The sequence below is a fragment of the Loxodonta africana genome, chromosome 13 (assembly GCF_030014295.1).
Source record: "Loxodonta africana isolate mLoxAfr1 chromosome 13, mLoxAfr1.hap2, whole genome shotgun sequence".
Lineage (NCBI taxonomy): Eukaryota > Metazoa > Chordata > Mammalia > Proboscidea > Elephantidae > Loxodonta > Loxodonta africana.
Window position 1 is genome coordinate 25,389,510 of NC_087354.1, and position 23,585 is coordinate 25,413,094.

At 39.9% G+C, this 23,585-nt stretch overlaps 1 protein-coding gene across 15 annotated transcripts in view; it reads left to right on the top strand.

Annotated features, from left to right (window-relative positions):
* AKAP13 (A-kinase anchoring protein 13) overlaps positions 1-23,585 on the top strand; it is a 412,106-nt gene that overhangs the window by 223,134 nt on the left and 165,387 nt on the right. For all 15 annotated transcript variants that reach the window (XM_064267087.1, XM_064267095.1, XM_064267090.1 and 12 more), the window contains 2 exons: positions 1,249-4,390; positions 8,548-8,678. In XM_064267087.1, coding sequence (XP_064123157.1) covers positions 1,249-4,390; positions 8,548-8,678 — 3,273 coding nt within the window. The remainder of the gene's footprint in view (positions 1-1,248; positions 4,391-8,547; positions 8,679-23,585) is intronic.

Genomic DNA, 23,585 nt, shown 5'->3' on the forward strand with positions numbered 1-23,585 from the left:
TTTTGCCCCATTTCCTTCTAGGGCTTATCTACATACACATGTTTTGGTTTTTTTTTTTGCATAATTATAATCTTAGATTAACTAAAAAAGTTTTTTTCAACATTGTATTACAAGTATTTTTTTCCTGATTTCTCTGTGGTCTTCATAGTTAACATTTATGTAACAGCATGGTAGTCTTCCCATTAGGTTGATGAGCCTTGGTTATTTTAACCATTATTCCCATGTCGTTGGTTACCTCTGTTTACATTTTTAAAAATATTTTAAAGTTGGAAAAACTATTTTGAAGATGACCTATAATATCCGCAGGCCACAGTCCCCTCTGTGAATAATCAAGATTTAGGTATTATTAGCATTACATGCTCTCTTTTATTTAATATTCAGTATCGGACAACAGAGGAACTGTTTTCATCAAAAAACGAAAGACAATCTACCATGCCATTGTTCTTGAAATTATTAACCCGTCTCTAAAATTGTTAAGCTAGATTGGGTGGAGCATAGTTTTAGGATTAAAGCACAAGGTGTAACTCCTCAGTAAATATTTAGGCTGCAGCAGCATTTGGTTGTACCTTGAGATTAAAGAGAGCTTGCCACGCTCGTTAGGATTTGTTCTTACTCGTATATATGAAGCAAGGTGGAACCAGCAGCCTCTGTCCCTCTAAAGACCCTGTAAGAAGTTATCTGTCTCAGCTGCTCATTCGAGGATTCTCACCTTTACTTTTTTTTTAAAACAAGGTTGTTGTAGCGGCTCAAAGGAGTGGATGGGAACGTTGGGGACAGTGAGTTTATGTTAACATGGGGGAAGAACAAGTCGGAAAGGGCGGATTAGAATGGTTGCACAACTCGAAGGGTGTAGTCAGTGTCACTAAATTGCACATGTAGAAACCCGTGAATGGGTGTGTGCTCTGCTGTGCATATTCTCAACAACAAAAAATAAGATAAATTATAAAAAATAAGGTTATTGTGGCTCAGTTTTAATCTACTCTTCAAACTAAATTCATCATACAGGAAACAGTCATCTTGTATATTCTTTGCCATTTTTAACGCCCCAGGGGATATGCAGGTACAATTTAGGAAAGTAATATCAGGAACAAGAGAAAATTGATTTGTATTTGTTAGACCAGCTTATCATGTGACCTTAGAAAGGCAGAAATGGCCATGAATTCTCTCCACCAGGATCTTTGCTTATAGGTGTCAGTGGCATCTTTTCCCATGGACAGTTTTTTAAAAGTGTCTTTTATTTCTTCCTAGAAAACAAACCTCAAGCAGATGGACAGTCTTATGCCCTTAATGGTTACAGCACAGGATCCCTCAAGTCTTCCCAGCACCCCAGATATAGATGGCCAGTTCCCGCCCTGTGCATCAGAGCCCATGGACAGCCTGCAACCTTCTTTTCCTCCTAAAGATACAGGTAGTACTCCATGCTGCCAAGGGAGCTCTGCCAAGGGGCAGATTGAGAGTTCCTGTGATTTGTCAAGTGTAGTTAAGGAAGAGAACACAGATTGTTCCTGTAAGGAAGAAAATCAAGGCATGGAGAGAAAAGGGGAAGAGGTGGAGCCAGCCCCCACTGTGGACTCTGGAACTGTGTCTGATCAAGACAGCTGCCTTCAGAGCATGCCTGACTGTGGCAAAAAGGACACGAAAGGCTTTCCCTCCTGTGGAAACAGCAATGAAGAAACGGGAACAAATCCTTTTGGGATGACTGCAGACCAAGAGTCTCTGGGCAGTAGAGACAACGTCCTGCAGGGAGATCTGGCTGCAGAGCCAGGCACAGCCCAGCATGTCTCTGGAGGTGAGCTGGCCGTTATTTCAACAACAGATGTCAGTGTCCCAGATACTGCAGGGGAAATGGAACATGGTCTCATGAACCCAGATACCACTTTCCAGAAGAATGTGCTCGAAGTAGAGAAAAGTACAAAGGAAGGAGTCGAGAACTTTCGTATCAACACAGCTGGAGCCTCTGACGTAAAAGTCACCAGTAAGCCTGTGGATAAAACCAGTGTTCCAAACTGTGTCTCTGCCACCAGTTCCCTGGATGGTAATGAACCTGCCGAGTCTTTACTTGCCTTTAGTAATGGAGAAACCTCTGCCGAAGGAACTACAGAAACGGAAACTTCAAGTAGAGGTTATAAAGAGGGTGCTGATGTTCCCGTAGATCAGAACTCCCTGGTAATTCCAGCTGCTGCAAAAGACAAGATACTAGATGGGTCAGAACCTGGCACTCCCTCAGCAAGCATATGTGAGGCAGTGTCAGCCTCCGATTTAACTTTTCCCGGGCCAGAAAAAGATTTAATATCAAACTGGAAATCAGAAACTAATTCATCTCATGTTCAAAGTCAGAGCAGCAAGTCACCCATCTGTTCTACAACTGGAGATGATAAACTTTGTGCTGATTCTGTAGGTCAACAGAACACAGTGACTCCTAGTGGCGAGCTGGTGGCAAAACATTGTGATGACATAGTTGCCCAGCCTGAAAGCATCATAGCAGGGCAGCCCATCACACAAGGTTCACCCCCCGTGGTCCTCTCTGAAGCCCCACAGGCTAACACAGTCATCTCTGACCGTGTACAGGATACCCAGGAACATGTGGGTCTTTGTCCTCCTGAAGATACAGATAAAGGGGGCCAAGGAGAAGATTTGAATCTAGATACAGCTTTAACTAACATGCACGAAGCAGCTTCTCATCCACAGCCACTTGTCCCCAAAGCTGAGAAAGAAGTGGTGCCAGACCAGGCAGTGACATCAGACAGCACTTTTTCTCCAGCAAGCAGGCCAGGCAGTGACTCAGTAACCAAAGATGACGCACTTTCTCCTGTCCCCTCCCAGGAAAAAAAAGGAACGGCAGCTCCTGAACTACATGAGGCTACAGATGGCAGAGATGACCCAGGCGGAGGTTCGAGTGATCCCAGTGAGCAGCCACTAGAAGACAGTGCAGCCGGCCTTACCACATCCCTTTCTGCTACAGATCTCCAGCCCAGTATGGGGAATACCAGCCCTGTGGGACTTGGCGGGCAGCACGAAGGTCCCTGTCCCCCAGCAGCCCCAGAAGTTCTGAGTATCAAGGGATTGGGCACTGGTTCTTCCCTACTAAGTGTGAGTAAGGCCTCTTTGGCCACTGAGTCAGTTTTGACTAGAGAAGGAAAAAATCTAGTGGTTCCAGAAAGCTCTTCAGCTCAGGGACAAGATGACAAGGACAAAGCAGTGATTTGCGCCTTCATCAAGGAAGACACTCTTTCTTCAGGAGCCTCACAGGAAGAGCAGAGAACACCACCTCCTGGACAGGAAGCACTGGGATTCCGTGAAGAACCTAGTTCAGCTGCCTGTGCTGAGGGCAATGCACTTCAGCACAGTGATTCACTGGGCACACCCTCTGCCTTTCTTAATGCAGAAACTGAGCATAACAAGAAAGTGGCCCCACGAGGATCACTGCTGACTGAAGGTGGGGCTGCACAGAGCTTGGTGCCACCAGGAGCAAGTCTGAGTGTAGATTCCAGGCAGGAAGCCTTGGGCCCAGAGCAGAGCAGCCCACCTCTGTTGCCAGGTCAGGATGTTGGAGTGAAGAACACTCAAACCCAGGGAAAAACTGCTGCTTGTGAGGTGAGCAGAAATGTGACATTGGATGTTGCCTTGGTTAGTGCTCAGCAAGATACTTTTGGGGCCAGAAGGAAGGATATATCACACAACACCCAAGACATCCCTATTTCAAAAGTCTTGTTGAGCCAGGAGCAAAATACAATCTTGGGTTTGCCAGGAGCTTTACCAGACCAAGGTGTGACTGACCTACAGGTAGCTACAACCCTAGAGGTGCTACCACTTGACTGGGAGAAAGGGAAGCTTGAGGGAGTAGACCATAGCTGTATTGTGGGCAACTCCAGGGAGACACAGATGGACAAGGAAGCAGACCAAGTCCTGCTGCAGCCTATTGCCAAGGAGCTCCCTGCAGAGACAGGGCTCTTAACCACTGAAAACAGGGCCCCACCTGGCATGAAGGAAGCCAGGCAAGCTGCAGCCCTGCACAAGGAAAGCAGTATTCCCACTCTGTCTAGCACTGTGTCTGCCAAAGCTGTGGACCTGCCTAAGGGAGCAGACTTGATAGAGGAGGCTGCAAGTCGGATAGTGGATGCTGTCATAGAACACGTCAAGGCCTCAGGAGCACTGATTACTGACAAGGAAATCAGTCACATTCCATCACCCAGTCCTTCTGAGTCAGGTCCTGTGGCTGAACAACTAGAGAATGTTTCTACTGAGAAAATGAATGCTTTCCTGCCAGGGGAGACCCCACAAATGGTCAGCGTTCGTGGAGAAGCCACTGTGAACGTTGCAGTATGTTTTGCCGGAAAGGAAGAGCCAGAGGAAAGTGTTCTGCCTGTCCAAGGACCTGAGCCGGCAACAGGTAAGCAAAACAATACAGAATTAACAAGCTGAGAAGCAGATTTCTTTAAGAGTCTCTGTGATGTGTGGAAAAAAAAATACAGACATCTTTGTTTAGAGACATTGCACTTATTTGGTAGGTTGCCAAGTTAATAGTTACCAGCATTAGAAGAGGCACGTCATCTCTGAGGGTTGGACAGATTTTGCTTCCTGTATTACAGATTCCTGGCTTGATTGCTTGCAGCTCTGTCTGTCAGACGGGAGCAGTTGCAACTTTCTAAACCTGGAAAACAATGCCTGGATCACAGGTGCTCTAAAATGATAAAGGAATTTAGTAGATGTTTTTATTCACATGTCCTAGTCTTTTTCTCTAGGGCCATAGAAAACAGTGCTGAAAAGTGTGGTTGGGAAGTTTCTGCAGTTTCTATTTTATTTACAAGCCTGAAACTCCCTTCTTTTCCTGTCATCCTAGACTATATTCTGAGCACACAGAGTCAGAGTGGTTTCATAAGCAGCTGGAGCTATCGTTCTAAGCTGGTGATCCAGTATCCGTGGTGGTGGTACTGGGTCATTGGTGGGGCTGAGGGATGGGAAGAGGGAGCTCCCTCCTTTTCCTGCCTACGGAGTGCACCTCCAGTTGCATTGCTTGTTGCTTTTGGGCAGCAGTCTGGGAATTCAGGACCGAGCACAGTGCAGGGGGTAGGATGCAGGATTTCCGCCCAAGCCCAGTCGGCTGAGCCGCTGTCACAGGGCAGACCTTGTGTCTGCTTATCTGGGTGAAGCAGCTGCACCAAGCAGATTGCTCACAATTTGCTCAGTGCAGCTGCCTCACCCAGCAGCCTGTTCCGTCTATGGGTAACTGCGTCCAGAGAGAGCAAAGAGAAACCACTACTGCTCAGTGGAAATAAACTATCAGAATAAAACGTCTTATTGGGGGTTGAGGCTGAAGCTAAAACTGGAGTCAGCCTTGGTATTGACTCCTGAAGTCTTTGAAGGTCAGTTTGATTCAGACGGTTTTATAGCACCACCTGTTACCAGGTGCAGAGGACCTATCTCCATGCTTGCCCTTAGGCTCTCGTAGGTAAGAAGTAGCCTATTTTGTTTTTATTATGTTTTTTGTTGTTCTTGTTCATTTTTGAAGATCCTTCTGAATGTAGTGCTTGTTAAGAGTCTGGGGGCAGGAGGGAGTGTGGAGAGAAATGAACAAATAGGTCAAGAACACAAGTCATGTAATTCTTCTCCCAAGTCTCTTAGGAAGAAGAACAATTTAAACCCAGCTGTCATTTTCCCCAGTAGAGGGTTTTTAACCATGTACAATCTCGTTCCGCCTCCCCTCCAGTTGGGGGTTTTAAGGAACCTGAGGTAGTATTTTTGGTGATTTCAGGTTTTTAGTTTTGAGGGATGATTTGGACTGTTAGTGATAGAAATTTGTTGGCTGCTGTCTCAAAACTTAAATGAGAAGATCTGTAATTTTTAAAACTCAGGCACAACAACAAGTCTATTTCGGGGGCCCTGGCAGGTTGACATTTCAGAAGAATGGGAGTGGCCGTAAGCTGATGCCTGGCTATGTTCTTCTCATTTGGGTGCTGTGTCTTTGGCCACATGGGCTGGAATTATTTCTCTTTCTGGCTTCGTCAAAATTTAACCCAAGAAAGGGCGAACTGTGTGTGGGGTTTGTGTCTATTGAAGAAAAAAAAAAAAAAATTTTTTTTTTTTTTTTAAATAGTACTAATAAAAGGTAAAAGCCAGGGAGAATTTCAGACTTTGGTTTTTAATAATTTGTAAATATATAGTAAAGATGTCAAGAAATGATTTTTAAGGCTTTAGGAAGGATAACAAGATGCATGACGTTTCAACAGTGTATGGGTTTGGGATAAGTATATATGTGTGGGCCATTTACTTGTTTTGCTACCCAAAGGAGACATGTATGCTTGGTGGTCATAGTCTCAAACTACAGGAAGAAGTGGTCAGTGATAAGGAAATCGGGGCTTTCTTCAGAAAATAGCCAGGGTTAGGGAAAGTACCTAGTTGTGTTGCCCTGGAGAAAAAGCACCCGAGAGTGAGGTCAAAGTCAAAGGTTATTTTCTAGGAAGTCTGTAGTCCGTTACATGGATTTAACCATACTTGTGTTATGCGTGAAAAGATGTAAGTTTAACTGCTGATACGGAGGTTGTCATACCTCTCCCTATCATCTATGTAACACTGACTTCCTCTTTTTATATAGTGTTTGAAATAAAGCCAGATAGAAATTGAAATGGGGAAAACCCAAAGTTCTAGGTAGAAAGAAGGGAACGTGGCCCCTCAGCCATCAAGACCATTGAACACTGTGCTTTGGGACGTTGGTGGCATACAACTGAGCCAGGTCAGTCCTGCAGAGATTGCCAACACCCCTAAAGTCTCAGTAATCACTGTTTACCACTGTGACTGGGTACGACTTGCCAGGATACATATTTTCAGTTGATGGGTATAGGAAAGGAAGGTTGTGCCAAAAATCACACCCCCAAATAAATAATGTAAAATTCATCACCAACCAAAAACGAAAAAAGTACTCTGACTCACCTAGAAGTGTTTTGATCAAGGGACACTTCTCAGGGAGTTGCTTAGTCACATTTTCTTTTTCTTCTTTTTTTTCCTTTAATCACATTTTATGAAATCCAAGACAGACTTTGGTTCTTTGGGCAAGGAAGCTTGTTTACCCGTTTTGAAATTGCTAGTAAGACTGTTTAAGAGTGAAGACAGAAGAAAGTGATTTATAAATGTTCATTTATAGGAATGTAACTTTCCTAAATCTTAAGGTGTTGTTTTTGTTAGTTGCAAATGTGTTGTCTCTGGCTCGTGGCAGCCTTGTGTATAACAGAACTTGATGTTGTGTGGTCCTGTGTCATATTCGTGTAGACCTTTGTAAATGTCATGGTGTGCTGCTAGGATAAAATCTTAATAGGATTTATTCTTTTGTGAAAGAAACCTCTCTGCCCTTTGGTGTAGGGAGCAATTTTTTTTTGTTACAGTAGAGGTACCACTAGGTGAATAATGATCTGAGAGAATTTTCTCCATGAAGTTGAGATTACAGTTCCACTTCTTTTTGGATTATCAGGGTGAATTTTGACTATTCAATCATCAGTCTTCTTTAAGGAAGCATGAGAAGCTGAAATTTGCCTCAGACATTATTTTATCACTTTCTGTCTTTGCTTGACCATACGGTGGCCGATAGTAACAAAAGCCACTGCTTTTTGGTCCCCCGAGCATGGTCAGCAAGAAGACAATTGCATAATCCCAGAGAAAGCATGTTTAAAAACTTTCTCTTAAGAAAAGGAACTGCCAGTTTGGGATTATTGGTTTAGGGAAGAAATAAGACTTAAAACACAAAATTATAACTTACTGGAATAGTTCACTTAGTCTTATCAGTCGCAGTGATGGGTAGATCATGGAGTGTGGTACATTTTAAAAGAAAGCCAGACTTGTCCCAGAGGCATCGCCTCATTCTTAGTGAATTTTTCCTTTTTTGTTGTTGTTGAGAAAGTTTGTTTTGTTTGGTAAAAATACACGCAGCAAAGCCTGCTGCCGTCCCACAGTTTCGAGACATAATGTTCAGTGACATTATTCTCATTGTGTCAGCAGTCTCGTTATTTCGTTATTTCTGTTATAGTTGTTTCACTTCCATTCACTTAATTTTGCCCCCCAACCTTCTCATCTGTGCTTTAAAATAGCTGTTGGTGACTTTTCCGTTATTGTCCTGTACTAATATCTCCTGACTTTTTTGATGGTGGCCAAAATAGACCATCTACCTTCAGCTATTAGTCTGTTCCCTTGAAGCTTATGAATTTACTTTTCCATGTGCAGGTCAGCACCACAGTCAGATTGGTTATGAAAAGTCACTAGTGAAAATGGAAGTTCAAGAGACATTGAATTGGCCCCTCCCTTAGCTCCAAACCCAAACAAGGCTAAATGGTGATCATTGGCTGCTTTTGGGGAAAACCGTACAACCACGGGGTAAGGGAATAGCTCAGCTCAGCACAGGGTCAGAAATGACAACAGAGGCTGAAAGCAAAAGAATACTTTTCCATTTTAAAACGAAAGCAAAAACAAACAAAATGCCTGATACCAGAGCATGTTGTGTAAATAGTAAGGCACAGGAATCAGTTTTTCAAATGCACTCTGTAACCCCCTTGTTGTCTTTAGAAATGCCAGGCACGAAAGCTGAAGATGAAGTGGATTTTCTGAGTAATTCCAAAGAGAGTTCAGTTTCTGAAGTGGTGGCCATAGGGCACATAACTGCACCTATGATGAAACAAAGCCCGAAGACCCAGGTGGTAAGTAGCATCAGTGAGTCTGTATGAGCACAAAATATATGTGTTTAGCTTGGTCTGCTGCATCTGATTTATGGCCTTGTTTTTTATTTGGGGGAACTTTTTTTTTTTTTTGCAGAACAGTATTCTTTCCTTCTCTCTTATTCCATTATATAAATGTGGATATGTGATGGCAGGTCAGCTTTCATGAACGGTGTGCACCACACAGCCCTCCTCTGTGACTGCCTTGGAGATTATAATGAAAAAGATTCCCTGTGAACTCAAAAGGTTTAAATTTGTCCTTCAGCTTAAAGTGTCACAAAATAACAGTCCTCAAAGAAGGGATCTATTAACCCTTCTCAAACCTGACCTTTCTTTATATAGAAACTGATAGCAGCAAAATGAGATTTTAATTTATAGCTCAATATTATGGTCTAAAATATGAAGTATGCCATTTTCACAAAGGAAATAGTTCAGTAAATTTTTTTTATCACAGCTTTTTTATTGAGATATAATTCACATACCATAAAGTCCACCCATTTTAAAGCATATAGTTGTTATACATACATTCATAGAGCTATGCAGCCATCACCACTACCTGATTTTATAACATTTTCATCACCCCAGAAAGCAATGTCATGCTCATTAGCAGTCATTCCCTACTCCCACCCCCCACTCCTGGAAACCACTCATCTATTTTTTTTCTTTATGGATTTGCCTATTCTGGACATTTCATATAAATGGAATCATATAACATGTGGTATTTTGTGACCGGCTTCTTTCACTCAACATAATGTTTTCCAGGTTCATCCATGTTGTAGCATGTATCAGTACTTCATTCCTTTTTATTTTTAAATAATACATTGTATAGATATACCATGTTTTGTTTGAAAAAGGTGATGTTTTCACTTTTTGCTATTGTGAATAATACTGCTGTCAACATTTGTATACAAGTTTTGTGTGGACATGATGTTTTCATAGACTTGGGAGTAGAATTGCTGCGTTGTATGGTAATTCTGTGTTCGGTATTCCAGTAAGTTTTTTCAAATGGCTTCACTGCAGGATTCTGAGATTATTGTTTTTCTCTTATTTGAAACTATTAATTTTTGAAACAAAGGAACTTATTAAGCTTGTTGAAACAGTGCTCTAAGCTTTAGCTTGCATGCTGCGCAAAGAAAAACATTTAGGAAGCTAATCAAATTACTGGGCTACGGAATACTGCCCCTCAGAAAGTCAGTCTTTTTTGACTAGACTTAGTGCTCTGTTTTTCTCCTCAGAGGGCTAACGGGGTTTTTTTTTTTTTCCTTTTAAAGTTACCCCAGTAGGTAAACAGAACTGTACTCTCCCAGACTGTTTAAAGTATATGAACTGTGATAAACAAGCTTCATTTTATTGGAGTACTGTGGTGGGAAGGTGCTGACTGTTCCTAACCTGGCTCCTTATTACAGATACTCTTCGTGACTAATGCCAGGGTGGCTACTTGTATAGCAAGCGTTATTCAGACAAATGTTACTTTTGCCCCTGGAGAAATAAAAGAATACACCGTCCATGGGTAGATGTGTCTATCTTATCTACCATAAAGAAGAAGAAAAACCATTAATTAAAAAAAAAAAACTCAGTCCCTTTCCTCCTCTTCTCATTTTTCCTTTAGCTTTTCTGGAGTTGAGAGAGAGAATACTTCTCAGGTTGATGGGCATGCCTCATTTTATAGATGAAAGAATAGACCCTGAAGGAGTTACAGGACTTAGCTTAAGGTCAGACCCCGTTGAAATGAGAGCTAAGAGTCTGATTCCTAACCTAGGACTTATACAACAAAGCACACTCTTATCCTGACTCTGGGACTGGTGGATATATTTTAACGAGTGTCAGATTCTGAGAAAAGGTGTCTGTTGGTAGAAGTTATCTGTGCCTTATGCTTTGTGTCTGCCTCCTCCTTGTATATAGTTGGAGACAACATACGTCAATGGAACTTTCAGTTCTTGAAAGTGTTCAGGTCTAAACAGTGGAGGTTTTCGTATTCACAGTATTGTCATAGTGAGGTGAAATCTGATTAGTTACCTCTCCTCCCTGTTGCTCTGCCAAATTCGCCCTGTTTGCTGTGAATTTAAAGGATTAAGCATGGATGATGATGATGTTGTTAGGTGCCATGGAGTCAATTGTGACTCATAGCGACCTCATGTGACAGGACTGCCCGTAGGGTTTTCTTGGCTATAATCTTTATGGAAGCAGATCGCCAGATCTTTCTCCCGCGGAGCTTCTGGGTGAGTTCGAACCGCCAGCCTTTTGGTTAGCAGCTGAGTATTTAACCATTTATGCCACCAGGGCTCCTTAAAGCATGGATATACAACTTTAATTTCTTCTATTCCCCCCCTTTTTTCTTCTTCCCATTCATATTCCTCCCTCTGTGTGTGTGTGTGTGTGTATGTATACGTATACTTATACGTATATGTGTGTGTGTGTATATATATAGTATAGATTTTCATTGGGTCAGAAGAGAGTAGAGCTCTGAAAACTTTTTTTGTAAAGGGCAGATGGGACACTTTTAGGTCTTGTGGACCTTACAGTCTCAGTCGCATCTAGTCAGCTTTGCTGGTAGTGCTAAAGCAGCTATAGACAGAATGGAAATGAAACAGCAGGACAGTGTTAGAAAAAAGACATATATGACACTGAAATTTGAGTTTCACAGAATGGTCATGTGTCATGACATTGCTCTTCTTTTGATTTTTCTTTTTCCCCGACCATTAAAAAAATGTGAAAACCGCTCTTAGATTTTTTTCATGGGCTATGCAAAAACAGGCTGTTGGCCTTGGGCACTGGTTTGCTGGCCCCAGGCCAGAATACTTGCACACCAATGGATAGAAAGAGAAGGAAGTAGATTTCTTTCTTTCCTTTTTTGTTTGTTTTGAGGTGAAACCTCTAGTTTTGAAACTTAGAAGCTGGGAATCAGGGCGTTCCAATTCCATGTCTCTCTGAACCAGCTTCTTGACTTAGCCTCCCTAGACCTGTTCCTCTCTAGCCATAACCTTCTTGGTTCTGTTTGCAGTCTGAAAAGGGTTAATTGAGCTTGTGATTGTAGTTGAGGGTAGAGTGGCATTTGTTTAATGTTATTTAATCCAGTATCCCTGACACATGCCCAGCCTGTGTTGGCCTTGGGAGTAGGCCAGTCATTGCTTCACTGAATCATTGCTTCATTGAAGTACCCTGTTCCAAATGTAAAACAGAAAGAACTTGTATTTCTTATGCAGTGCTGCCAGCTTGAAAAGCTAGAACAGTGGTGAATATATGGCAGTTATCTAGTAGATGTAAATAAAAAATCCATTCTAAATTCTCATGGGGATATTTCTATTTTATAGTCTTGTAAACATATGTAACTGTCAGAGTATAGGGATCTCCGTGGAGAGCAGCACTGCCAAGGATTTAAAGAGAAAAGCTACGGTTAGGGTCCTGTTTTGTTTAGTTTAGTGGTCTTGATATCTGCCATACACACTAAGGAGGTATTTTTCATTCCTTAACCCGCCTGAGACATTGTGCTATAAATAAACCCTTTCTCATGAGGTCAGTAATGGTTAAAATCATGGTTCATAAAGGAATTAGGCAATATGAATGTCATTGTTTGCATATAGTCTCAGAGAAAATACACACATGAGTTAAATGCTGCCAGAGGCCCCTAACTGATAATTCTTCCGTGGATAGCAAATTGTTTACAATTTAGAAGGCCAAGTCATTAATTTACACATAATATAGTTCTTTCCAGTGACCATTTTATCAATATTTTATAGTTGTGGTTTGTTATTACATATTGCCATAGCTTTAATAGTAGCAACAGTTTAATATTCAGTATTATCCCCTTTTACATACTTTACTGGTTTCAAGGTTCTCAGATACCTTTTGTTTTCTTCATTTTTCCCTCAATGAGTTATGTATCAAGTGTTTAAAGCAGTGTCTAGCACACCATAAAGACAGCTTAGGTTTATTGTCATTGTTACTACTACTGATAATAATAATTAGTTTTACAACTTCGGATTTGAATATTCTTTTTCACTCTTTTAAGTAACCAGTGGTATACAGTGGTTCCCAGAACAATCTAAACTCAGTTACTGCTTCTTGAGCATATGTTATAAAAGCTTCAGGAATAGAATTATAAATTCATTAAATTGGAAGACATGGAGTTCATTTTGTTTCTCAGACCTTTAGAATTTGAATGAACCTTAAAGATTATCTGAGGTCTAACATCTTTGCTGTACAGTGGATTCGGCATAGTTAAGTGACTTGCCTTGTCTCTAAACTAGTTACTTGTAAACTGGATTAGAATCCAGCTTCTGTGCTAGTAATGTTTCCAGTATACCTTCGTTTTTTGAAGGGCCATCCTGAGGGTACAGTCTCGGGGACTCCAGTTCACTCAGTCAGGAGTGAGTATTTCCATTTTAAACAAGCAGCCCTGAATGATAACTTATGCACACTAAAAATTTAAAAAAAAAATTTTAAACCATTGCATTATACTCCCAGATTTCAGTGATAATTGGAGGAATTCCTTAAAACACTTTGGGATCTAAGCTGATTCACTTCAAAATGAGTCTCATGTTCTTTTATTTATTTGTGACCAGACTGTATTCCTTTTATTAAATAATTTATTGTATTCTTGTTGTTGTTGAGAGTATACACAGCAAAACATATGCCAATTCAACAGTTTCTACGGTACAGTTCAGTGACATTGATTATATTCTTCAAGTTGTGCAACCATTCTGACCCTCTTTTTCCGAGTTGATCCTCCCTCATTGACATAAACTCACTGCCCCTAAGTTCTCTATTCCTATTTCTAACTCTCCTTTTTCCTCTGATGCTCCATACCGACAGAGACGAATTGTTGTACTTGGATGGCTGCTGCATGCAAGCTTTTAAGATCCCAGGCAGTACACAGTGAAGTAGGAGGTAGAACAGAAGCATTAAAATGATATTAGGCCATTTAACTGGGATGTCCCATGATCCACGACGCTAAACTTCCAAAGCAAGGAACCAAATCCCATGAGGTTTTTGATTGTACATAAGCAGCCTCAGTAGCCACTGTTTTTGTTGTTGTTGTAAATACATCTGCCACACAACTTTTGCCAATTCAACTTTTTACAAGTGTGCAATTTATTGACAGCAACTACTTCAATCAGCCGTGCAACCCTACCTTTAATTGATGCAACTTTTTCTTTACTGTAAACCAAAACTCAGTACTCCATAAACAATAAACCTCCCTTTTCCCCTCCCTCCTGCCCCTGGTAGCCACTAATAAATTTTGGTCTGTATACATTTACCTGTTCTTGATTTTGTGTATAAGTGAAGTCATAACAGTATTTGAGCTTCTGTGATTGACTGATTTGACTCAGCATTATATCCTCAAGCTCTGTCCATTCTTCCGCATATAGCAAGACTTCATTTCCCTTACTGGCTGAGTAGTATTCCATTGCATGTATGTATCCGTTCATCCCTTGATGGGCATTTAGGTTGTTTCCACCTTTTTTGCTATTGTGAATAGTGTTGCAATGAGTGCTGATGTACAAATATCTGTTTGAGTCTCTGCTTTCAAGTCTTTTGGGCATATACCTAAGTATAGAATTGCTGGGTCATATGGTAGTTTTATTTTTAGTTTTTTGAGGAACCGCTTTGCTGTTTTCCACAATGGCTGTACTATTTTGCATTCCCACCAGCAGTGGATAAGGGATCCAGTTTCCCCATATCTTTGCCAGCGTTCGTTATTTTCTGGGTTCTGTTTGTTTGTTTTTACCTGAGTCATCCTCCTGGGAGTGAAATGGTATCTCATGGTGGTTATGATTTGCATCTCTCTGTTGGCTAATGAAGCTGAGCATCTTTTCTTGTGTCTATTCAAGTCCTTTGCCCATTTTATGATTGGGTTGCCGTTTTGTTGTTAAGCTGTCAAAGTTTTATGTATATTTTGGTTGTTAGATTCTTATCAGACATATGGTTTCTTAAGATATTCTCCCTGTGGGTAGCTTGTCTTTACTTTTTTGGTAAAGTCTTTTGCTGAAGGGAAGTTTTTAATTTTTATGAGGTTCCGTTTACTTATTTTGTCTTTTGCTGTTTGTGCTTTTTTAAATTAGATAATCTATTGTTAAAAGCTAGGCCTGACAACATTACCCCTGCATTTCCTTCTAATAATTTTATGGTTAAATTTAGGTTTTTAATCCATTTTGAATTTATTTTTGTGTATAGTGTAAGGCATGGATCCTGTTTCATTTTTCTGGTTTTCCCAACACCATTTATTGAAGAAACTCTTCTTTCCCCCGTCAGACGGACTTAGCATCCTTGTCAAAAATCAGTTGACCATAGATGTGTGGGTTTATTTCCAGACTCTCAATTCTGTTCCATTGGTTCATGTGTCTGTTGTTAATATCAGTACAGGCAGTCCCCAAATTACAAACAAGATCTGTTCCTAAGTCTGTCTTTAAGTCTAATTTGTAGGTAAGTCAGAACCGGTACATACGGTTCTTACTTAGCATCAGTTGTCAAATGTTTATCTTAGTATATAGTATATATTTCACCTTTGTGTGCATATCAAAACACTTAAGACACACTTTCAAGCCACGTAGCGTTCTCATGAGCGTCACTAAAGTGGTGCATGTGTTTGTTATTATGTACCATTGTATGTAATTAACTCAAATTTTTAATGTAATAGGCTTTATGGCCCTCTGTTCTTAAGTACGAGTTGTCCATAAGTCAGACATTTGTAACCCAGGGACTGCTTGTACCAGGCTATTTTACTGTAGCTGTGTTATATGTTTTAAAATCAGGTGTGAATCCTCCCACTTTTTTCTTCTCTTTCAATATTGCTTTAGCTATATGGGGCCTCCTGCCGTTCCATATAAAGTCGAAGATTAAAGAAGGCTGCTGGAATTTTGATCAAGATTGCACTGAATCTTTAGATTACTTTGAGTGGCTTTGACGTCTTAACAATATTAAGTCTTCCATTCCATGAACATGGAACATCTTTCCATTTATTTGAGTCTTTAATTTTGTATAAGTTTTTCACATCTCTTGTTAAATTTATTCCTAGGTGTTTTATTCTCCTAGATGCTGTTGTAAATGGAATTGTTCCCCTAATTGTCCTTTCAGAGTTCTTATTTCTGATGTATGGGAACCCAACTGATTTTTCTTTGTTGACTTCGTACCCTACAACTTTGTCAAATTCATCTCTTAGCTCTAGAAGTTTTCTTGTGGATTCTTTGGGGTTTTCTATTTAGAAGATCATATCATCAGCGAACAGAGATAATTTTACTTCTTTTTTTTCCAATCTGGTTACCTTTTATTTCTTTTTCTTATTGCTTGAGCTAGTACTTCTAATGCAATATCGAATAGAAGTGGTGAGAGCAGGCACCCTTGTCTTGTTCCCAATTTCAGGGGAAAAGCTCTCAGTCTTTCTCCATTAAGTATAATGTTGGCTTTTGGCTTTTGGTATATGCCCTGAATCATATTGAGGAACTTGCCTTCTATCTCAATCTTCTTGAGGGTTTTCATCAGAAAGGGTGTTGGATTTTTATCAAATGCTTTTTCTGCGTCCTTAGAGATGACCATGTGTTTCTTTTCCTTTGTTCTATTGATCTTATTATGGTGATTGGTTTTCTAATGTTGCACCATGCCTGCATTCCTGGAATAAATTCCACTTGGTCAGGTGTACGACTTGACTTCTTGTTGGATTCTGCTCACTAGTATTTTATTGAGGATTTTTGCATCCATATTCATAAGGGATATCGGCCTGTAATTTTCTTTTCTTGTGGTGTCTTTGTCTTGTTTTGGTATCAGGGTTGTGTTTGCTTCATAGAGCAAATTAGAAAGTGTTCCTCCTTTATCTTTTGGAAGAATTTAAACAGAATCGGTATCAATTTTACTCTAAATATTTGGTAGAATTGCCCAACGAAGCCATCTGGTCCAGGACTTTTTATTTACTTACTTAGGCTCTAAGTGAAAGTTTACAAATCAAGTACAAAAACTTATACACATATTGTTATGTGACCCTAGTTGCTCTCCCTGTAATATGACAACACACTCTTCCTTTCCACCCTGTATTTCCCGTGTCCATTCAACCAGCTACTCTCCCCCTCTGCTTTCTCATCTTGCCTCTGGACAGGAGCTGCCCACTTAGTCTTGTGTATCTATTTGAGTTAAGAAGGACGCTCCTCACCACTATCATTTTATGTCTTATAGTCCAGTCTAATCTTGCTCTGAAGAGCTGGTTTTAGGAATGGTTTTAGTTTTGGGCTAACAGAGAGCCTGGGAGCCATGTCTTCTGATGTCCCTCCAGTCTCAGTCAGACCAAACTGGTCTTTTTACTAGAATTTGAGTTCTGCACCCCACATTTCTCCTGCTCCACCAGGGACTCTCTGTTGTGTTCCCTGCCAGGGAGGTCATTGGTGGTAGCCAGGGATCATCTAGTTCTTCTGGCCTCAGGCTGATGCACTCTCTGGTTTATGTGGCCCTTTTTTTCTCTTGCACTCATATTTTCCTCGTGTCTTTGGTGTACTTCATTCTCCTTTGCTCCAGGTGGGTTGGGACTAACTGATGTATCTTGGATGGCCGCTTTTGCTAGCTTTTAAAACCCCAGACGCCGCTTGTCCAAGTGGGATGCAGAACATTTTCTTAATAAACTTTGTTATGCCAGTTGAGCTAGGTGTCCCCTGAAACCATGGTCCCCAGACCCCTGCCTTTCCTACTCTGTCCCTCAAAGTGTTTGGTTGTGTTCAGAAAATGTCTAAGCTTTTGGTTTAGTACAGTTGCGCTGACTTCCCCTGTATTGTGTGTTGCCCAGACTTTTTTTCGTTGGGAGATTTTTAATCAGTGATTGAATCTCTTCACTTGTTATGGGTCTGTTGAGACTTTGTATTTTCTCTCACGTCATTTTGGGTAGGTTGTGTGCTTCTAAGAGTTTGTCCATTTCATCTGGTTTACCCAGTTTGTTGTCATACATACAGTTGTTCATAATATTCGGTCATAATTTTTTTTATTTCTTTCGGGTCAGTTGTAATGTCTCCTCTTTCATTTCTTATTTTGGTTATTTGCATCTTCTCTCTTTCTTTCCTTGTAAGTGTAGCTAGAAGTTTGTCAATTTTATTGATCTTTTTAAAGAACCAACTTCCGGTTTTGTTGATTTTCTGTATTGTTTTTCTGATTTGGATTTTATGTATTCCTGCTCTGATCTTTGTTTTCTTCTGGTGGGTTTAGGTTTACAGTCCCATGTTCTTATTATGATATCTTTAGTGAGAGTTAATATCACCAAGATGGTGTTTGTCCAAAGAGCTTGCTTTGGGTACAGAAATTACTTACTAAACTTCTCTAGACTTGCTGTTTATTTCCCAAAGAATGATCTGAAGCGATAGGCATTAAGTAGAAAGCAGGAGATGACATTAAATGCTTGAGTCCAGAAAAGAAAGTCGTTTGGGACCATTCACCTTGAGTATGATCCGTGGTGGACAAGAATGAATCCTGGCCTCTGTTTCCCTGTCCTGGTGCTGCAAACTAACACATTCACTTGATACAAGGAGTCATGTCTCTTTAATATGTGACTAATTTTGTTAGGAAAGAGCTTGCCTCCTGGGGTATCTTGTTCATTGAGGTATCTGTGTAATAATTTCTCTTCCAAATGCTCATTGCATAAGTTTATTAGCCATATGGAATTGTTAATTCAGCAAGTCACTATATCTTGTCAGGATGTCCATGGTCTTCGCAACCAAGCACTCAGGAATATGTTAAACCACGACTATAAAATCCCATATGTTGAGTATTAGATTACTGGTAAAGTCTACTTTCCGTTTACCAGACCTGCTCCAGTCAAGAAAACATTTTAATTCAGAACCATGCCCCTCCCTTCTTATAACTACACAAGCAAACATCAAATTAACTGAATTTCCATTATTATTTTTATGACAGTATTAATTTCTATTTCTTTGGGGTTGTGGTCACGGCAGTGTTGGTCATGTTATTTCTTTTTATATCTCCTTCAAGTCACTGTGTACTTTTGGTTTTTTTTTTCCTAAATTTTATTCATTTTATTTTTGTTGAAAATATACACAGCAAAACATACACCAATTGAACAGTTTCTACATGTACAATTTACTGGCATTGATTACATCGTTTGAGTTGTGCAACCATTCTCACCCTCCGTTTCTGAGATATTCCTCCTTCATTAACATAAACTTACTAATCTTTCCTGTTGCTGTTGTCAATTTGATCCTATAGGGCAGTTTTACTCCATCCTGTAGGGTCACTATGAGTCAGAATCGACTTGAGGGCACCGGGTAGGTTTTCTATAGATGGTTCTTAAAAAAAAGCATAACACTCATCCAAAGACTTCACCAAAAGAGTAAAAAGATTACCTACAGACCGGGAAAAAGTTTTTAGCTATGACATTTCCGATCAGCACCTCGTCTCTAAAATCTACATGATTATGCTAAAACTCAACTACAAAATGACAACCCAATTGAAAAAATGGGCAAAGGATATGAACAGGCACTTCACTAAAGAAAACATTCAGGCTGCCAACAGATACATGAGGAAATGATAACAATCATTAGCCATTAGAGAAATGCAAATCAAAACTACAATGAGATTTCATCTCACTCCAGTAAGCTTGGCATTAATCCAAAAACATGTAATAATAAATGTTGGAGAGGTTGTGGTGAGACTGGAACACTTATGCACTACTGGTGGGAATTTAAAATGGTACAACCACTTTGGAAATCGATTTGGTGGTTCCTTAAAAAGCTAGAAATAGAACTACTATACAATCCAGCAATCCCACTCCTTGGAATATATCCTAGAGAAATAAGAGCCTTTACACAAACAGATACATGCACACCCATGTTGACTGCAGCACTGTTTACAATAGCAAAAAGTTGGAAGCAACCAAGGTGCCCGTCGATGGATGAATGGATAAATAAATTATGGTATATTCACACAATGGAATGGTACGTATCAATAAAGAACAATGATGAATCTGTGAAACATTTTATAACATGGAGAAATCTGGAAGATATTATGCTGAGTGAAATTAGTTGCAAAAAGACAAATATTGTATAAGACCACTATTGTAAGAACTGGAGAAATAGTTTAAACAGAGAAGTAAATAACTCTTTGATGGTTACAAGAGGGGGGACGGAGGGAGGGACGGAGGGAAGGAGGGGGTTATTCACTAATTGGATAGTAGATAAGTTTTATTTTAGGTAAAGGGAAAGGCAGTACACAATACAGGAGAGGTCAACGCAACTGCACTAAACCAAAGGCAAAGAAGTTTCCTGAATAAATTGAATGCTTCCAAGGCCAGCATAGTAGGGATGGGGATTTGAGGAGGACTGTGGATTCAGAGGACATCTAAGTCAATTGGCATAATAAAACCTATTAAGAAAACATTCTGCATCCCACTTTGGAGAGTGGCGTCTAGGGTCTTAAATGCTAGTAAATGGCCATCTAAGATACATCAATTGGTCTCAACCCACCTGGAGCAAGAAAGAAGAACACCAAAGACACAAGGTAATTATGGGCCTAAGAGACAGAAAGGACCACATAAACCAAAGACTACATTAGCCTGAGACCAGAAGAACTAGATGGTGCCTGGCCACAGCCGATGACTGCCGTGACAGGGAACACAACAGAGAACCCCTGAGGGAGCAAGAGAGCAGTGGGATGCAGATCCCAAATTCCCATAAAAAAAAAACAAGACTTAATGGTGACACTGAGACTAGAAGGACCCTGGAGGCCATGGTCCCCAGACCTTCTGTTAGCCCAAGACGGGAACCATTCCCAAAGCCAACTCTTCAGACAGGGATTAGACTGGAATATGGGATGGAAAATGATACTAGTGAAGAATGAGCTTCTTGGATCAAGTAGACACATGAGAGTATGTTGGCATCTCCTGTCTGGAAAGGAGATGAGAGGACAGAGGGGGTCAGAAGCTACCCGAATGGACACGAGAGAGTGGAGGGAAGAACTGTGCTATCTCATTAAAAAAAAAAAAAAAAGAGGGAGAGCAATTAGGAGTGTATAGCAAGGTGTATGTAAATTTTTGTATGAGAGACTGACCTGATTTGTAAACTTTCACTTAAAGCACAATAAAAATCAATTAAAAAAAAAAAACAACATAATGCTCAAGGCAGATCTTTTTCACTAGTTAAGCTAAACTATTTTTCAGTTATAGGATGACTTCAGGGAATATTTTTGGTTTAAGGTTTAAAGATTACCTCAGGGCAGTAGTTTGAGGGGTTCATCTGCCTTTCATGACTCCAGAAAGTCTAGAGTCCATGAGAATTTGAAATTCTGCGTTTTCCCAACTTGCATTTATTTTAATGGGACACTGTTTTCTCTTGTCTCAGGAGTTGAGCTTTCATTTCCATCACTGGTCTAGGAGTTTGATTAAAACTTTCTATGTTTTGGATGCCTCTTCAAAGCCTTCATACTCAGCTGCCATAGCAGAATTTGGCTATTTGGTAACTATTTAACAAGCCATGACATTGATACTCAAAATGGCTTTGCATCCCATCCACTATTTAACAGTTTTCAATTTCAAGAAAAGTTATTTTAATAATGTCACTGCTCTTATTTACAGTATATAGTTTTGTGTGGGGTGTGCATCTCCTAGGAAAAGAATGATTGGCCTCTTTCTGAGTTGCTAATAAGTCTTCTCTGCATATATTTGGCATTTAAGAGAAGCTACCCTTCCTGTCCCCTATTCAGTTTTACCTTTTGGGTTCAAAACTAGAGCTGGCATCAGCCACAGGGAAACTTACTCATCTTTTTCACATAAGTTTTTTGGAGACTCTCTTTCTTTACTCTGAAATGGAGAGTGTCCAGAAAATTATACAATGGGTGCTTCTGCAGATATTCTTCCAGAGTCGATTGTTGCAGAAAGAAGCACCTCAAAGAACCCCAAATTGTAAAGCCATAAGTGGCAAAACTATAACCTTAGTGTAAAACTATCCAAAGATAATGGAAGAATATAATTTATGATTTGACTATATATTTTATTATATATTTTCAAGTGACTTTTATTTAAATTCTCTGGTCTGTTTTCTCCTCTGTATAATGGTTAAATAATCTCTAAAGTTTTTTTCAGCTCTTAATTTTTGATCAGTGTATAATTCTGATATGATTGGGATAAATTCATAAATACGTGTGTTGGACCAAAAGGACAATCATGAGGGACTTCTTAAAATTACTTTCTTTTACAGTTAAATTTTTAAGTGATCACTTTTTCCTTGAACATTTCCCAAGGTGTTTTGCTCTGAGGCCTTAAAATAAATTATAATTTATCTTTTTTTTCTCATAGAACTACTGAATCATTGCCATGTATGCATTTTAGAAGGGGTGTGTATGTGTGTCTTTTTCTTCCCTCCTGTTGGAACAGAGGAACTGAATCTGATTCTTATCACTCTTCCTGCCCATTTCTTACCAGTCTTCATTGCTTTATCTTTTTTTTTGTTTTTATCTCACTGTATTGACAACCTTCTTATCAGTATATTGAGACCTAAGGGTAGTAAAAAAAAAAAAGGGTAGTAGCCAAGCGAAATGGAAGGATTATGGAGCCCAGTAAACAAAGGTTTTAATACCAGTTCTGCAACTTGTTAGCTGAGTCACTTTGATACAGTTATTTGTCCTCTCTTTAGACTCTGTTTCCTCATCTGTAAGTTTGGATAATGATGCCTACTTCAGGACGTATTCACACTAACTAGAGTATGTGTCAGTATAGTGTTTGGCACGGAGTAGACATTTTATAAGTGGTAGATGTAATTCTAATCTTATTTAAAACTGTAGCTCAGAAATATTGGACTCACTTTTGAGACTGTATAGATAAATGATTTCAGATAGGCAATGGTTAAAATGTTCATGGAAGAAATTGCCAGTTATCAGGCCATGGCGATACTCATTGAAATTATCATGTCACTTTATGTTTACTGTGAGAAGCATTAATTTGTTCGGTACTTGATTCACTCACTGAGCTGTGTGCTAGGCCTTAGCATATGCTGGAATGAGAATAGGTTAGTCTCAGAAGTCAAAAGCTTATACCCTATAGGAAGAGACAGTTATTAAACCAGTAAATAAGACCCAATGCAATAAGTGTTAAAATACAGATAAACATAATTGCCTATGAATGGATGTCTTTCAGTGAGGTAGATGTAAATTCTTCTAAATTGCCATGCACCCTCTGGGGGAAGGGAAGTTTTTAAAGAATGGTGTATTGTTTTTACACTATTTGCCTCAAGTGACTTTCCAAGTTCCATTTTAAAAATTGATTGCATTTTATGGGAGTGAAGACATGGGTGTTCTATATGGAAGCACAGGCATACACTTGGGTAAAACCATTATTTCTGCCAGTGGACTTGTAAAGAAAGCTTGTGAGAGATTGCTAGGTGATCTCTTAGAAAAACTAAGTATGCCTTCTCATCCTAAATTTTGTGTTCAGCTCGCTGGGATAAACATGACTTAAAGCCGCATGTTTTTGCCACTTAAAAGGGGCTTCTATAGTAGGAAAAGAATTTTTTTTTAATGTAATTTAATCAGTTAAGAAAGGTCTCAGTCCTTCTCAGGAGTATACTTGGGCACCTATGAAATATTTGGACAGTTATAAAATTCTCATATTAGTTTTTGAATGAGGATTTTAAGGGGATGTCTAGTTCTGTCTTGCTGGTTGGCCACTGTCCTAGTTATTTCGTGCTGCTGTAGCAGGAACACCACAAATGAGTGGCTTTAACAGACAAATTAATTTTCTCACAGTTTTAGGAGGCTAGAAGTCCGAATTTAGTGAGCTGGCTCTAGGGACAAGCTTTTTCTGTCTATCAGTTCCTGGGGAAAGGTCGTTGTCTCTTCAGCTTCTGTTTCCTGGTTCCTTCGAGAGCTCCACGTGTCCTGGCATCTCTCTTAGCCCATCTCTCCTTCTTTAGCTTG